At 45.6% G+C, this 17,777-nt stretch overlaps 1 protein-coding gene across 1 annotated transcript in view; it reads left to right on the top strand.

Moving 5' to 3' along the window:
* Window positions 1–13,272: 13,272 nt before the first annotated feature.
* Window positions 13,273–17,777, top strand: part of nsd2 (nuclear receptor binding SET domain protein 2) — a 102,293-nt gene continuing 97,788 nt past the window's right edge. The window contains exons 1-5 of the mRNA XM_055862418.1: window positions 13,273–13,859; window positions 14,521–15,276; window positions 15,704–15,869; window positions 16,035–16,204; window positions 17,028–17,525. Coding sequence (XP_055718393.1) covers window positions 13,713–13,859; window positions 14,521–15,276; window positions 15,704–15,869; window positions 16,035–16,204; window positions 17,028–17,525 — 1,737 coding nt within the window. The 5' untranslated portion in view covers window positions 13,273–13,712. The remainder of the gene's footprint in view (window positions 13,860–14,520; window positions 15,277–15,703; window positions 15,870–16,034; window positions 16,205–17,027; window positions 17,526–17,777) is intronic.

Raw genomic sequence — 17,777 nt, 5'->3', positions numbered from 1 at the left:
AAAAACAGTTTTGCTACCTCTGTAGTCAAACAATTTCGTATAAATCTGAAATTAGCTAGGTTGAATTTGGTTATTTGAAATACCTTCTTCACCTGCTTTTTAAAAGAGAGGTTGGAATCAAGTATGATGCCAAGATACTTAAAATCTGATACCACCTGGAGCTTCTCCCCTGACACATAGACATCTGGATTGTATTGAGTTATAGTTCATATAAGGAAGTCAGTCAATTCAAATGAATGAATTAGTTCCTAATATATGGATTTCACATGACTGGGCATTGGCCCACCCACTTGGGAGCCAGGCCCACCCACAGCCAATCATAATTCGTTTTTCCCCACAAAGGCTTTATTACAGACAGAAATACTCCTCGGGTTCATCAGCTGAATGGGCTGGTGTCAGCCGATCCCGCAGGTGAAGAAGCCGGATGTGGAGGTCCTGGACTGGTGTGGTAACACGTGCTCTGCAGTTGTGAGGCTGGTTTGACGTACTGCGGCTTATGGTAGAGAAATTAACATGAAATTGTCTGCCAACAGCTCTAGTGGACATTCCTGCAGTCAGCATTCCAATTGTACACTCCCTCAAAACTTGAGACATCTGTGGCATTGTGTTGTGAGACAAAACTGCACATTTTAGGCCTTTTATTGTTCCCAGCACAAGGTGCACCTGTGTAATCAAATCAAATGGTATTTGTCACATACACATGGTTAGCAGATGTTAATGCGAGTGTAGCGAAATGCTTGTGCTTCTAGTTCCGACAGTGCAGTAATATATCTAACAAGTAATCTAACCTAACAATTTCACAACAACTACCTTATACACACAAGTGTAAAGGAATGAATAAGAATATGTACATATAAATATATGGATGAGTGATGGCCGAACGGCATAGGCAAGATGCAGTAGATGGTATAGAGTACAGTATATACATATGAGATGAGTAATGTAGGTGTAATGTAGGTGTTAAAGGAATTTCGATTCCTGTTTATTAACCAATTCAATTAAAACACTCTGCCCATAAATAAGAATTTGTAAGATAATTATCTGCATCTGTCTTAAAATCAATCAATCAATAGCGTTTATTCTCGAGAGTACTGATCATAATACATTTTACATCAGGTTATATAATAAGAATGATGTCATAGGTTTTAATGTCCAACATCCTCTCGGATACAATGGCAATACAGTTCGAGTTCTCATTACTGTCTGCCACCTGTTAAACTATCTGCAACCAACCCAAGGTCTCTCCCCTCCCTGGGTAGAGACAGAATGTCCTGTAAGGAACACAGCATTCCATAACTCCATTCTAATAAGGAACATATTACACTCAACATTTATGAGTTATAATTCTAAGTCAAATGTATGCATATTTTAGTCATTAAACACAACAGTAGGTTATGTAAACATTATATAAAGTGGAATTGTTTTAAGTGGCTAGTGATACATTTATTACATCAATTTTCCCATTATTAAAGTGGCTAGAGTCAGTCAGTGAGTCAGTATGTTGGCAGCAGCCACTCAATGTTAGTGATGGCTGTTTAACAAATCAAATCAAATGTATTTATAAAGCCCTTCTTACATCAGCTAATATCTCGAAGTGCTGTACAGAAACCCAGCCTAAAACCCCAAACAGCAAGCAATGCAGGTGTAGAAGCACGGCGGCTAGGAAAAACTCCCTAGAAAGGCCAAAACCTAGGAAGAAACCTAGAGAGGAACCAGGCTATGAGGGGTGGCCAGTCCTCTTCTGGCTGTGCCGGGTGGAGATTATAACAGAACATGGCCAAGATGTTCAAATGTTCATAAATTACCAGCGTGGTCAAATAATAATAATCACAGTAGTTGTCGAGGGTGCAGCAAGTCAGCACCTCAGGAGTAAATGTCAGTTGGCTTTTCATAGCCGATCATTCAGAGTATCTCTACCGCTCCTGCTGTCTCTAGAGAGTTGAAAACAGCAGGTTTGGGACAGGTAGCACGTCCGGTGGACAGGTCAGGGTTCCATAGCCGCAGGCAGAACAGTTGAAACTGGAGCAGCAGCACGGCCAGGTGGACTGGGGACAGCAAGGAGTCATCATGCCAGGTAGTCCTGAGGCATGGTCCTAGGGCTCAGGTCCTCCGAGAGAGAAAGAAAGAGAGAATTAGAGAGCATACTTAAATTCACACAGGACACCGGATAAGACAGGAGAAGTACTCCAGATATAACAGACTGACTCTAGCCCCCCAACACATAAACTACTGCAGCATAAATACTGGAGGCTGAGACAGGAGGGGTCAGGAGACACTGTGGCCCCATCCGACGATACCCCCGGACAGGGCCAAACAGGCAGGATATAACCCCACCCACTTTGCCAAAGCACAGCCCCCACACCACTAGAGGGATATCTTCAACCACCAACTTGTGGTTGTTGTCCTTGATGATCTTTTTGGCCTTCCTGTGACATCGGGTGGTGTAGGTGTCCTGGAGGGCAGGTAGTTTGCCCCGAGTGATGCGTTGTGTAGACCTCACTACCCTCTGGAGAGCCTTACGGTTATGGGCAGAACAGTTTCCGTGCCAGGCGGTGATACAGCCCGACAGGATGCTCTCGATTGTGCATCTGTAAAAGTTTGTGAGTGTTTTTGGTGACAAGCCGAATTTCTTCAGCCTCCTGAGGTTGAAGATGTGCTGCTGCGTCTTCTTCACCACGCTGTCTGTGTGGTTGGACCATTTCAGTTTGTCCGTGATGTGTAGGCCGAGGAACTTAAAACTTTCCACCCTCTCCACTCTTGTCCCGTTGATGTGGATAGGGGGCTGCTCCCTCTGCTGATCCCTCCACGATCATCTCCTTTGTTTTGTTGACGTTGAGTGTGAGGTTATTTTCCTGACACCACACTCCGAGGGCCCTCACCTCCTCCCTGTAGGCCGTCTCGTTATTGTTGGTAATCAAGCCTACCACTGTAGTGTAGTCTGCAAGCTTGATGATTGAGTTGGAGGCGTGCATGGCCACGCAGTCGTGGGTGAAACAGGGAGTACAGGAGAGGGCTGAGAACGCACCCTTGTGGGGCCCCAGTGTTGAGGATCAGCGGGGTGGAGATGTTGTTACCTACCCTCACCTCCTGGGGGCAGCCCGTCAGGAAGTACAGGACCCAGTTGCACAGGGCGGGGTCGAGACCCAGGGTCTCGAGCTTAATGACGAGTTTGGAGGGTACTATGGTGTTAAATGCTGAGCTGTAGTCAATGAACAGCATTCTTACATAGGTATTCCTCTTGTCCAGATGGGTTAGGACAGTGTGCAGTGTGATTGCGATTGCGTTGTCTGTGGACCTATTGGGGCGGTAAGCAAATTGGAGTGGGTCTAGGGTGTCAGGTAGGGTGGAGGGGATATGGTCCTTGACTAGTCTCTCAAAGCGCTTCATGATGACGGAAGTGAGTGCTACGGGGCGGTAGTCATTTAGCTCAGTTACCTTAGCTTTTTTTGGGAACAAGAACAATGGTGGCCCTCTTGAAGCATGTGGGAACAGCAGACTGGGATAAGGATTGATTGAATATGTCCGTAAACACACCAGCCAGCTGGTCTGCGCATGCTCTGAGGACGCGGCTGGGGATGCCGTCTGGGCCTGCAGCCTTGCGACGGATAACACGTTTAAATATTTTACTCACGTTGGCTGCAGTGAAGGAGAGCCCGCAGGTTTTGGTAGCGGGCCGTGTCTGTGGCACTGTATTGTCCTCAAAGCGAGCAAAGAAGTTGTTTAGTTTGTGAGCAAGACATCCTGGTCCGCATCGGGCTTGTTTTTCTTTTGTAGTCCGTGATTGACTGTAGACCCTACCACATACCTCTCGTGTCTGAGCCGTTGAATTGCGACTCTACTTGAGTTGACTCTACTTGAGTTTGATTGCCTTGCGGAGAGAATAGCTACACTGTCTGTATTCGGTCATGTTTCCGGTCACCTTGCCCTGATTAAAAGCATTGGTTCGCGCTTTCAGTTGTGCGCGAATGCCGCCCTCAATCCACGGTTTCTGGTTGGGGAATGTTTTAATAGACGCTGTGGGTACAACATCACCGATGCACGTGCTAATAAACTCGCTCACGGAATCAGCGTATTCATCAATGTTGTTCGACGCTATGTGGAACATATCCCAGTCCACGTGATCGAAGCAATCTTGAAGCGTGGAATCCAATTGGTCGGACCAGCGTTGAACAGACCTGAGCACGGGCGCTTCCTGTTTTAGTTTCTGTCTATATGCTGGGAGCAACAAAATGGAGTCGTGGTCAGCTTTTCCGAAAGGAGGGCGGGGGAGGGCCTAATATGCGTTGCGGAAGTTAGAATAACAATGATCCAGGGTTTTGCCAGCCCGGGTCGTGCAATCGATATGCTAATAGAATTTAGGGAGCCGTGTTTTCAGATTAGCCTTGTTAAAATCCCCAGCTACAATGAATGCAGCCTCAGAATATGTGGTATCCAGGTTACATAGAGTCAAATGAAGTTCGTTCAGGGCCATCGATGTGTCTGCTTGGGGGGGGGGGGGGATATACACGACTGTGATTATGATCAAAGAGAATTCTCTTGGTAGATAATGCGGTCGGCATTTGATTGTGAGGAATTCTAAGTCAGGTGAACAAAGGGACTTGAGTTCCTGTATGTTGTTATGATCACACCACGTCTCGTTAATCATAAGGCATACACCCCCACCCTTCTTCTTACCAGAGAGATGCTTGTTTCTGTCGGCTGGATGCGTGAAGAAACCAGGTGGCTGTACCAAATCCGATATCGTGTCTCGAGTGAGCCATGTTTCCGTGAAGCAAAGAACGTTACATTCTCTGATGTCTCTCTGGAAGGCAATCCTTGATCGGATTGTGTCTACCTTGTTGTCAAAAGACTGGACATTGGCGAGTAGTATGCTCGGGAGCGGTGGGCGATGTGCACGTCTACGGAGCCTGACCAGAAGACCGCTCCGTCTGCCCCTTCTGCGGCGTCGTTGTTTTGGGTCGCAGGCTGGGATCCGATCCATTGTCCTGGGTGGTGGACCAAACAGAGGATCCGCTTCGGGAAAGTCGTATTCCTGGTCGTAATGTTGGTGAGTTGACGTTGCTCTTATATCCAATAGTTCCTCCCGACTATATGTAATAAAACCTAAGATTTCCTGTCAGGTGGCGGGATTATCTTGGCAAAGGAGAAATGCTTACTAACAGTGATGTAAACAAATTTGTGCACAACATTTTAGAGAAATAAGCTTTTTGTGCGTATGGACAATTTCTGGGATCGTTTAGTTCAGCTCATGAAACATGGGGCCAACACTTTAAATGTTGAATTCATCATTTTGTTCAGTATAAATTAAATCAATAAGCGGATAGTCAGATAGTCAGATTAAAAACTAAAATAGCAGTGCACTAAGTGCAGAGGTTTATTATTTCACCTTTATTTAACCAGGTAGGCCAGTTGAGAATAAGTTCTCATTTACAACTGCGACCTGGCCAAGATAAAGCAAAGCAGTTCGACACATACAACAAATCAGAGTTACTCATAGAATAAACAAACATACAGTAAATAATACAGGACAAAAAGTATATGTACAGTGTGTGCAAATGAGGTAAGATAAAGGAGGTAAGGCAATAAAATAGGCCATAGTGGCGAGGTATTTACGATATAGCAATTAAACACTGGAGTGGTAGATGTGCAGAAGATGAATGTGCAAGTAGAGATGCTGGGGTGCAAACGAGCAAGATAGAGAAATAAATACAGTATGGGGATGAGGTAGTTGGACGGGCTGTTTACAGATGGGCTATGTACAGGTGCAGTGATCTGTGAGCTGCTCTGACAGCTGGTGCTTGAAGTTAGTGAGGGAGATATGAGTCTCCAGCTTTCAGCGCTTTTTGCAGTTCGTTCCAGTCATTGGCAGCAGAGAACAGGAAGGAAAGGCAAAGGAGGAATTGGCTTTGGGGGTGACCAGTGAAATATACCTGCTGGAGCACGTGCTATGGGTGGGTGCTGCTAGCAAAGACTTATAGATTACCTGGAGCCAGTGGGTTTGACGACGAGTATGAAGCGAGGGCCAGCCAATGAGAGCATACAGGTCGCAGTGGTGGGTAGTATATGGGGCTTTGGTGACAAAACGGATGGCACTGTGATAGACTGCATCCAATTTGTTGAGTAGAGTGTTGGAGGCTATTTTGTAAATGACATCGCCAAAGTCGAGGATTGGTAGGATAGTCAGTTTTTATCAGGGTATGTTTGGCAGCATGAGTGAAGGAGGCATTGTTGCGAAATAGGAAGCCGAATTGAGATTTAATTTTGGATTGGAGATGCTTAATGTGGGTCTGGAACGAGAGGTTACAGTCTAACCAGACATCTAGGTATTTGTAGATGTCCACATATTCTAGGTCAGAACCGTCCAGAGTAGTGATGCTGGACAGGCGGGCAGGTGAGGGCAGCGATCGGTTGAAGAGCATGCATTTAGCTTTACTTGCATTTAAGAGCAGTTGGAGGCCACGGAAGGAGAGTTGTATGGCATTGAAGCTCGTCTGGAGGTTAGTTAGAACAGTGTCCAAAGAAGGGCCAGAAGTATACAGAATGGTGTCGTCTGCGTATCACTGCGTATCACCAGCAGCAAGAGAATCACCAGCAGCAAGAGTGACATCATTGATGTATACAGAGAAGAGAGTTGGACCGAGAATTGAACCCTGTGGCACCCCCATAGAGACTGCCAGAGGTCCGGACAACAGGCCCTCCGATTTGACACACTGAACTCTATCAGAGAAGTAGTTGGTGAACTAGGCGAGGCAGTCATTAGAGAAACTAAGGCTGTCGAGTCTGCCGAGAAGAATGTGGTGATTGACAGAGTCGAAAGCCTTGGCCAGGTCGATGAATACGGCTGCACATAATTGTCTCTTATCGATGATAGTTATGATATCGTTTAGGACCTTGAGCGTGGCTGATGTGCACCCATGACCAGCTCGGCAACTAGATTGCATAGCGGAGAAGGTACGGTGGGATTCGGAATGGTCGGTGATCTGTTTGGTAACCTCTCTGGGATATGTGGGATGGTAGCGTCCCACTTGGCCAAAAGACAGAAAAAATGTAGCGCGCCAAATTCAAATATATTACTATAAAAACAATCTTTCATGAAATCACACATGAAAGACACCAAGTTAAAGCTACACATGTTGTGAATCCAGCCAACTTCTCTGATTTCCAAAAGGATTTACAGCGAAAGCACACCAAATGATTATGTTAGCTCAGTACATAGCCACAGAAAAACACAGCCATTTTCCCAGCAAAAGATAGTAGTCACAAAAAGCAGAAATAGAGATAAAATGAATCACTAACCTTTGATGATCTTCATCAGATGACACCCATAGGAGATCATGTTACACAATACATTTATGTTTTGTTCGATAATATGCATATTTATATCCACAAATCTCAGTTTACATTGGCGAAATGCCTACAAAATAGCCGGAGAAATTGCAGAGAGCCACGTCAAATAACAGAAATACTCATCATAAACTTTGATGAAAGATACATGTTTTACATATAATTAAAGATACACTTGTTCTTAATGGAACCGCTGTGTCAGATTTCAATAAAACTTTACGTAAAAACCACAACATGCAATAATCTGAGACGGCGCTCAAAAATAACAAAATTTCTCCGCCATGTTGTTCTCAACAGAAATACGAAATTACATCATAAATATTCCCTTACCTTTGATTATCTTCATCAGAATGCACTCCCAGGAATCCTAGTTCCACAAAAAATTGTGTTTTGTTCGATAATGCCCATTACTTATGTCTAAGTAGCTACTTTTGCTAGCATGTTTAGTGCACATGGCCAAACGCTCGTGCAAATGCAGGCGAACTCGGACGAAAACTTCAAAAAGTTATATAACAGGTTGAATAAACTGGTCAAACTAAGTAGAAAATCAATCTTCAGGATGTTGTTATATATCCAATAACGTTCCAACCGGAGCATTCATGTCTGTAGAAGAAATGGAACCGAAGGCGATATCATGAGGAAAGCGCATGACCAGGAACTGGCAATCTGCCAAACCACTGACTCATTCCCCTCCCATCCGGCCCCACAACATAAGCATAAGCATAAGCTTCATTCCACGTTCTACAGACTGTTGACATCTAGTGGAAGGCGCAGGAAGTGCAAACAAATTCATATCTTACAGGGAATTGAATAGGCGATGAGTTGAACGTTGACCAGTCTCCGAATTCTCACTTCCTGTTTGGATTTTTTCTCAGGTTTTTGCCTGCCATATGAGTTATGTTATACTCACAGACATCATTCAAACACTTTTATAAAATTCAGAGTGTTTTATATCCAATAGTAATAATAATATGCATATATTAGCATCTGGGACAGAGTAGGAGGCAGTTCACTATGGGCACGCAATTCATCCAAAAGTGAAAATGCTGCCCCCTATATCAAAGAAGTTAACTTGGCTTTCGAAGACCTTAGAAAGGCAGGGAAGGATAGATATAGGTCTGTAGCAGTTTGGGTCTAGAGAGTCTCCCCCTTTGAAGAGGGGGATGACCGTGGCAGCTTTCCAATCTTTGGGGATCTCAGACGATACGAAAGAGAGGTTGAACAGACTAGTAATAGGGCTTGCAACAATTTCGGCAGATATTTTTAGAAAGAGAGGGTCCAGATTGTCTAGCCCGGCTGATTTGTAGGGGTCCAGATTTTGCAGCTCTTTCAGAACATCAGCTATCTGGATTTGGGTGAAGGAGAACTGGGGGAGGCTTGGGCAAGTTGCTGTGGGGGGTGCAGGGCAGTTGACCGGAGTAGGGGTAGCCAGGTGGAAAGCATGGCCAGCCGTAGAAAAATGCTTATTGAAATTCTCAATTATCGTGGATTTATCGGTGGTGACAGTGTTTCCTAGCCTCAGTGCAGTAGGCAGCTGGGAGGAGGTGCTCTTATTCTCCATGGACTTTACAGTGTCCCAGAACTTTTTAGAGTTTGTGCTACAGGATGCAAATTTCTGTTTGAAAAAGCTAGGCTTAGCTTTCCTAACTGCTTGTGTATATTGGTTCCTAACTTCCCTGAAAAGTTGCATATCACGGGGGCCATTTGATGCTAATGCAGTACGCCACAGGATGTTTTTGTGCTGGTGAAGGGCAGTCAGGTCTGGAGTGAACCAAGGGCTATATCTGTTCCTGGTTCTACATTCTTTTAATGGGAGGAGGCTTCTAATGTTAACATGCATGAAACCAAGGTTTTTACGGTTACAGAAGTCAACAAATGAGAGTGCCTGGGAATGGGAGTGGTGCTGGGGGCTGCAGGGCCTGGGTTAACATATTTTTTTATTTTTTTAAATACATTTTATCCCATTTTCTCCCCAATTTTCGTGGTATCCAATCGCTAGTAATTACTATCTTGTCTCATCGCTACAACTCCCGTAGGGGCTCTGGAGAGACGAAGGTCGAAAGCCATGCGTCCTCCGAAGCACAACCCAACCAAGCCGCACTGCTTCTTAACACAGCGCGCCTCCAACCCGGAAGCCAGCCGCACCAATGTGTCGGAGGAAACACCGTGTACCTGGCCCCCTTGGTTAGCGCGCACTGCGCCCGGCCCGCCACAGGAGTCGCTGGAGCGCGATGAGACAAGGATATCCCTACCGGCCAAACCCTCCCTAACCTAGACGACGCTATGCCAATTGTGCGTCGCCCCACGGACCTCCCGGTCGCGGCCGGCTGCGACAGAGCCTGGGCGCGAACCCAGAGACTCTGGTGGCGCAGCTAGCACTGCGATGCAGTGCCCTAGACCACTGCACCACCCGGGAGGCCCCATGGGTTAACTTCTTATGGCTGGGATCCCGTTAACGGGATCGATATGACAACAGCCAGTGAAAGTGCAGGCCGCCAAATTCAAAACAACAGAAATCTCATAATTAAAATTCCTCAGACATACAAGTATTTTACATCCTTTTAAAGATAAACTTGTTGTTAATCGCACCACATTGTCCGATTTCAAAAAGGCTTTACGACGAAAGCACAACATATCATTATGTTAGGTCAGCACCTATTCACAGAAAAACACAGCCATTTTTTCAGCCAAAGAGAGGAGTCACAAAAAGCAGAAATAGAGATAAAATGAATCACTAATCTTTGATGACCTTCATCAGATGACACTCATAGGACTTCATGTTACACAATAGGATTAAAAACATAGGATGTTTTTAACATAAATCTTCAATAATGTTCCAACCGGAGAATTCCTTTGTCTTCAGAAATGCAATGGAACTCTCACACGTGAACGCGTGTGGTCAGCTCATGGCACTCTGCCAGAGCCCTGACTCAAAAAGCCCTCATTCCCCCCTCCTTCACAGTAGAAGCATCAAACAAGGTTCTATAGACTGTTGACATCTAGTGGAAGCCTTAGGAAATGCAATATGACCAATATTCCACTGTATATTCGATAGGCGATGAGTTGAAAACCTACAAACCTCAGATTTCCCACTTCCGGGTTGGGTTTTCTCTCAGGTTTTTCTCTCATGTTATACTCACAGACATCATTCAAACAGTTTTAGAAACTTCAGAGTGTTTTCTATCCAAATCTACTAATAATATGCATATATTAGCAACTGGGCCTGAGTAGCAGGCAGTTTACTCTGGGCACCTTATTCATCCAAGCTACTCAATGCTGCCCCCAGCCATAAGAAGTTTTAACCTCTACATCACCAGAGGAACAGAGGAGGAGAAGGATACGAGTACGGCTAAAGGCTATAAGAACTGGTCATCTAGTGCGTTCGGAACAGAGAGTAAAAGGAGCAGATTTCTGGGCACGGAAGAATAGATACAAGGCATAATGTACAGACAAGGGTATGGTAGGATGTAGGTACAGTGGAGGTAAACCTATTCATTGAGTGACGATGAGAAAGGTTTTGTCTCTAGAGACACCATTTAAGCCAGGTGAGGTCACTGCATGTGTGGGGGGTCGAACAAAAGGGCTAGCTAAGGCATATTGAGCAGGGTTGGAGGCTCTACGGTGATTCAGACAGCTAATGTCCGTAGGTGAGGACCGCTAGCAGTGGCTAACTGACTACTAGGTAGTAGCTAGTAAGCTGGGTAGCTTCTGATGGGGGTCCGGTTCTAAAGTATAAAAATAGCAGAATAATAGCAGATCCGTACCAAGACAAACACTGCAACGCCATCTTGGAATTGAAAGTAATTTAATTATAGCTTGCATTATAGGGAAATAATGCACGCTCTAGAATGGCCTTCAGGCCAATCAGAAATTAATATTCAACAATGCCATGGAGTCAAAATAATTGTTTGGATATTCTTCAGAGAACCCATGGAGATAACTAACCAAGGTTGGTTTTTGAACAGGGCAATGCTATCTGGGATTCTTGGGGCGTCCCTATCTTTTTCAGCATTTCCAGGACCATCCCAACTTCAACAAATGTGAAAATGGGCGTTTCTATGTTTTGTGGTAAAATAGATAGAGGAAGATAAGTGTTTCCAATGACATCACCAACCAATTAGTAGACAATGACTTGGTAATTAGTCTGCAACACATACTAAAAATGTGTTAAAATCACGATGCACACCGATGATGTCACTAGAAACACTTCAAATCAAATCCAATTTTATTGGTCGAACGTATATATTTAGCAGATGTTATGGCGGGTGTTCGACCGGGACTCAGGTGGCAAAAAGAACCATCATTGGGACAGCGCACAGATGTTTTCTGTGAGCGCTGGTGTGCCATCCTGAACAAATGCTCTATTGATTTAATGACATTAATTGTTGACCAGTTTAAAAATGATTTTATTGAAATGGAAAACACGATTGAAGAGAAACGCACGGCTCTACAAATAGCTGTTACTGATGATGTCATATTCAATGAACTGATGAAAACTAACCAAGCGCTCCAGGACAAGTTGTCTACAGAAATAAAGGAACTTAAAATCAAGAAATTCAACCAAGACAAAAAAGACAAGGCCGAGGACAAAGTCTACTTCTGGAGAAACCCTGACAAAAGAGGTCCTGCAGCTCCTCTCCATGACAGACGCAGGAGGGATGCCGTTTACTTCTATCCATCTCGTCTGACCAACGCTCTACAACCAGCGCCTCTTCCGCTTCCAGTGGCAGTTTTTTAATAAAGGGTTATATTTTGTGCCTACAACGATTTTGATGTGAAGGTGGACATGTTTAAGTTCTTTAGAAACATTGTAAAGGACACCACTAGCATGATCTCTATTATTGAATCTCTTGATCCTCTCCCTGAGAATACTTTGTTAGTTACTTTTGATGTTGAGTCGTTATACACTAAAATTCCACACGGGGGCGGTATTGAAGCTATGGAACATTTCCTTCTGCAACGTGACCCCAATGAACTACCTTCCAGTGCATCATGCATTATAACATTGGCTGAAATAGTACTCACACACAACTACTTCATGTTTCTAAATTATTTCTTCATTCAGACGAAGGGTACTGCCATGGGATCCCCCATGACTCCTAACTATGCTAAGGGTTAGGGTTAGGGTTAGGGTTAGACGAAGGGTACTGCCATGGGATCCCCCATGACTCCTAACTATGCTAAGGGTTAGGGTTAGGGTTAGGGTTAGGGTTAGGGGATCCCCCATGACTCCTAACTATGCTAAGGGTTAGGGTTAGGGTTAGGGTTAGGGGATCCCCCATGACTCCTAACTATGTTAATTTGTATGTGGGTTGCATGGAGAAACAAGTCTATATTCAACCCTCTCAAAAATGTTTTCTTGCCTAACATCGTTATTTGGAAACGGTATATTGATTATAATTTTTGTTCTATTGAGGGGTGATGCAAAACAGCTCTTTCTACGACAAAACACAGAAAAGCACAATATGTTGGGGTGGTAGTGGAGATGATGATTATTTTTCATCCCTTTGACTCCGACCCCTACCCTTACTCTAACCCTTACCTGACCTTATCCATGTAAAATGTCAACTTCAATGGTGTAGGGACGTCCCAAGGATCTCAGATAGCAAAGACATGTTTGAAAGGGCCGGTTAAACTCGTCGCTCCTCCCAACCAATCGGAAGTGAGTATTTTTCGCGCTGATTGGGAGTAGAGTTTCCCGCAAGCTTTGATTCAAGTTGAATGAAATCGGGGTTTTCAAGATGATTCAAACAGACTATTTTCAAATTTGATCACTATTCGAGAAATTCAACAGGTAATTTAACACATTACTATAATTGTGGGAGGACAAGGCGAGCGTGGTCATCTTTCAATAAAGTTGTCTCTTCTAACATAGCGAGTTAGCTAGCAATGTAACGTTCGCTAGCTAGCTGTAGCTGCGCATGTCAGGCAAGTTGGCACGTCGCTAGCTAACTTTGAATGGTGGCTAGATAGCCAGTTAGCCACTCTAGCTAGCTAACGTTAACTCGGGAGCTAGTGTCATTGAGCATCGGTTAATTTAAATACTTTTTGGATGCATTTCATTATGTGAAGTAGCTAACAGAACATTGCTATTTTTCATATGCCATGGTTTAGTTGACGCTACTTAAGCTATCTGCAACTAACCTTGGCCATTAACGTTACCCAGAGATCCTAGCTAAGTTATAGCTAGGTCAATATCTCAAAATGGGAAATATATTACCATATTCCTAAAGAGTGAGACTTAAAAAAAAATGTGTATTGACTTTTATTTATTCGTGATATGTGATTGGCAACGTCTCCATGTTTCTGTTGGTGAAATATGTTAACTAGCTAGACTGTCATCTTTCCGCGGCTTTTCACGGTCGGCGATGCTGGCTGCGTTACTGTTAGCTTGTTACACATTGCATGTGGTTAGCGAGCTAGCTAGCTGTTCCTTGCGTGCACTAGCCATTCATTCAATGTTGGGACATTGCAGAAGTAAGCAAGCCAGCTACTATAGAGTGCTTAGCAAACTCGTAAGTTTTCCGATTGCTACATTTGACATCATATACTGTAGCAAAGTGTCCACTCGGTGCGCTGTAGTTGGTCAGCAGGTTATCAAAGTAGCTAACTGTACTACTAGCTCATTTGCACTGTTCAGATTTGAATGTGGGGCCATCTTAGTGCGTTAACGACGCGGCTTTGTCAGCTTTCAGTCCAGTGTTTGATGTATCCGCCTGTGCATTTTCACTGACTATTTGTTTGAGTTAGACTTTCTGCATCACCCTAGCTCCAGCATGCATTGCTAAACCAACCCAGAACAGGTGCAGTTGTAAATACCTGTAGATCAAGCTTGTTGCAAATTGTGTTGGCTTGCTCAGTATTGTCATTCTAGACTCATAGAAAAAGTCCTGACTCTTCCATTAGTCTGACAATACACACTTTGCATATTTTATGGCAGCCATAATTTTTTAAATGTGAAATCCAGAATGCCTCATGTATTTCCATTAAATTAAGAGTTAGTGTAAGTATGATTTTGATTGTCAAGTTACTTGACAACATCATGATAAGTAATGTAATAATCAGATTGATGCCTATTGAATCAGACTTTAAACTGGAAGTGTGTTTGGAAGGTGCATGGGCTTTGGACCATAAGGAGTAATTCATTATTTCTCTCCTTCCCCCTCTGTGCTGTAGCTGAGGCTGGAGTTTGATGGGATGGACAGTCAGGGACGGTCTGGGATGGACAGTCAGGGACGGTCTGGGATGGACAGTCAGGGACGGTCTGGGATGGACAGTCAGGGACGGTCTGGGATGGACAGTCAGGGACGGTCTGGGATGGACAGTACCAGTAAGGGACGGTCTCTGCCCTCGATGCCAGAGGCCCTCAACCCAGTCAGCATGAAGCAGCCGTCTGAGCCCCTGGGGGGGAGGAAGGGTCGGGGTGGGGGGGACCTGGGGGCGGACCCGGCCCTGCTGATGGACAAGGCAGCTGCCCAGCTGGCCGTGACGCTCCAGGACAGTGTTCTAAACAACATGGCCTCCCATGGTCATAGTCATGAGAGGCTGAAGGACCTGACGTCCCTCATGCTGAACGGAGACCAGGACAAGCTGCCCAAGCTGTGCCCCCCTGAGCCCCCCACCCTGAAGGGTGCAGAGGCCCCCTCCTCCCACCCCAGCCCCCAGAGGAAGGCCACCTCCCCTGAGATTAAACTGAAGATCACCAAGATGGTGTCCAAGGGGACTCCGGCGCGCTTCGAGACGTTCTGTGGAGAGGGGCCCATCCTGCCTACCGAGGGCCTCCTGGTTCCAGCCAGTAGGGCGGGGAGGAAGAGAAGACTCATCAAACCCAAACCTCTGCACAAACTTGCCTCTGCCTCTAACCATGACCCAGTTCCTGTGGAGGTGTCATCTGCCAGTCAGCCAGAGGAGGGCACTGCTGCACCACTACAGGTGGGGCTGGGTTCTATAGTTCAATACACAGAAGGCCAGATCATTGACATAAAACAACTGTTGTATCTCTATGGGCTGGACCCTGACCAAATGAAAGGTTGATCAATCAAGTTTATTTTATTTTATATAGCCCTTCGTATATCAGCTAATATCTCAAAGTGCTGTACAGAAACCCAGCCTAAAACCCCAAACAGCAAGCAATGCAGGTGTAGAAGCACGGTGGCTAGGAGAAACTACCTAGAAAGGCCAAAACCTAGGAAGAAACCTAGAGAGGAATCAGGCTAGTGTCATAGTGTCACTTGTGCCCGTCAGTCTTTGTGATTCAATAGAACTTTATCATACAGTCCTTGTGAGTCCTTGTTTGTGAGAGTCCTCCTGATCCTCAGTGTTAATATTGAGGTTTCTGACAGCATGCTGTTCCTCTCAGATCCAGCAGGCCAGTCCTCTGGTGGAACAGCGCCAGGAGGAGGAGCTCCCTGTCCATACAGTGTTCTCTGTGGGTGATGTAGTGTGGACCAAGGTGTCAGGATACCCATGGTGGCCCTGCATGGTCTCTACCGACCCAGAACTCAACACACACCTCAAACACAAAGGTAAAAACACAGAACAGACTACCTGTCAAGTCCTTATACACACAGTTTGGTTAGATTACAAAGAGACATTAGAGAGCATGTTTATGATGGCAATAGTAACCAGTGGAATATTTGTGCACAGAAGTTCTAACTAATGTTTTCTAATTTAACTTTTTTTTTTTATAGCAATTAACAGTCATACATCTGGCATCCTGTACCACGTCCAGTATTTTGGGAACACCCCGGAGAGGGGCTACATCTTTGAGAAGAACATGGCCTCCTTCAGTAGGGAGGAGCAATATGTTGAACTCTGCCATGGCAACAAACAACCGTCTTCGCGGGTCGTCCACAGAAAGGTACAGTAACCTTAAACCCCCACTCAATTACTCAAGTTTTCTTCAGGAAATGTACCTTTTCTAGCAATGTCATCACTGTCAGCCTGAGCTCTACTGTCAGCCTGAGCTCTACTGTCAGCCTGAGCTCTACTGTCAGCCTGAGCTCTACTGTCAGCCTGAGCTCTACTGTCAGCCTGAGCTCTACTGTCAGCCTGAGCTCTACTGTCAGCCTGAGCTCTACTGTCAGCCTGAGCTCTACTGTCAGCCTGAGCTCTACTGTCAGCCTGAGCTCTACTGTCAGCCTGAGCTCTACTGTCAGCCTGAGCTCTACTGTCAGCCTGAGCTCTACTGTCAGCCTGAGCTCTACTGTCAGCCTGAGCTCTACTGTCAGCCTGAGCTCTACTGTCAGCCTGAGCTCTACTGTCAGCCTGAGCTCTACTGTCAGCCTGAGCTCTACTGTCAGCCTGAGCTCTACTGTCAGCCTGAGCTCTACTGTCAGCCTGAGCTCTACTGTCAGCCTGAGCTCTACTGTCAGCCTGAGCTCTACTGTCAGCCTGAGCTCTACTGTCAGCCTGAGCTCTACTGTCAGCCTGAGCTCTACTGTCAGCCTGAGCTCTACTGTCAGCCTGAGCTCTACTGTCAGCCTGAGCTCTACTGTCAGCCTGAGCTCTACTGTCAGCCTGAGCTCTACTGTCAGCCTGAGCTCTACTGTCAGCCTGAGCTCTACTGTCAGCCTGAGCTCTACTGTCAGCCTGAGCTCTACTGTCAGCCTGAGCTCTATTGTCAGCCTGAGCTCTACTGTCCTTTACTAGTAGTTCTGAGTTTTACTGTCCTCTGTCTCCAGAGTACCACTTCTTCCGTACCCAGGAAGCTCCATGCCCAGTGGGTGGTGGGCATCACTCAGGCCAAGGAAGCTGCCAGCCTGGCCGTGGAGGAACGCCTGGCCAAGTATACCTTTACCTACGATACTGACGGGCCACACCTCAACCCCCGCCTGCTGGCTGAGCCCTGCCTCGCTGAGCCTGGCCCCTGCCCCGCTGAGCCTGGCCCCTGCCCCGCTGAGCCTGGCCCCGACCTTGGACTAGAGCAGACAAAGGCCCAAACACCGGACCAGGAGCCATCCAGGCTGACCCTCCTATCTCCCAGCCCAACCAGTCCCCAGGTCCAGCCCACCCCCACAGACTGCAGCACTTCACTGGAGGAAAAGAAGAGTGGTGACCCCAGAACAACAGATGGAACTGAGAAACAACGGAAGCGGACCACTTCCACACTGAAAAAGGAAACGACTAAGAAGATTAAAGTCCTGGTCTCCCATAAAGGACAAACAGAGATGCCCTCTCAGGTCTGGATAAACTAGAATCATTTTCATGGTCTATATACCTGTCCCTCCAGGATTTCGCGACAATTTTGTGATTTCTGCGGCAAAAAATGCTTGATTTTTGTGGCAGCTTTTCTGAAATCCTGTTTTTTCCCCACATTAATTTCATATAAATTAATAAAAAGTAATGTGCTCAGTTTTAGGATTTCCAGCAGAAAAAAAAAACAATTAGAAACATCTAAAGTGCTCAATTGTGTTTTATTTTCCTGAACAAAC

Source organism: Salvelinus fontinalis, chromosome 15 (genome assembly GCF_029448725.1).
Source record: "Salvelinus fontinalis isolate EN_2023a chromosome 15, ASM2944872v1, whole genome shotgun sequence".
NCBI lineage: Eukaryota > Metazoa > Chordata > Actinopteri > Salmoniformes > Salmonidae > Salvelinus > Salvelinus fontinalis.
Note: the sequence above shows the minus strand (reverse complement) of the source record. Positions and strands in the feature narration are given on the sequence as shown.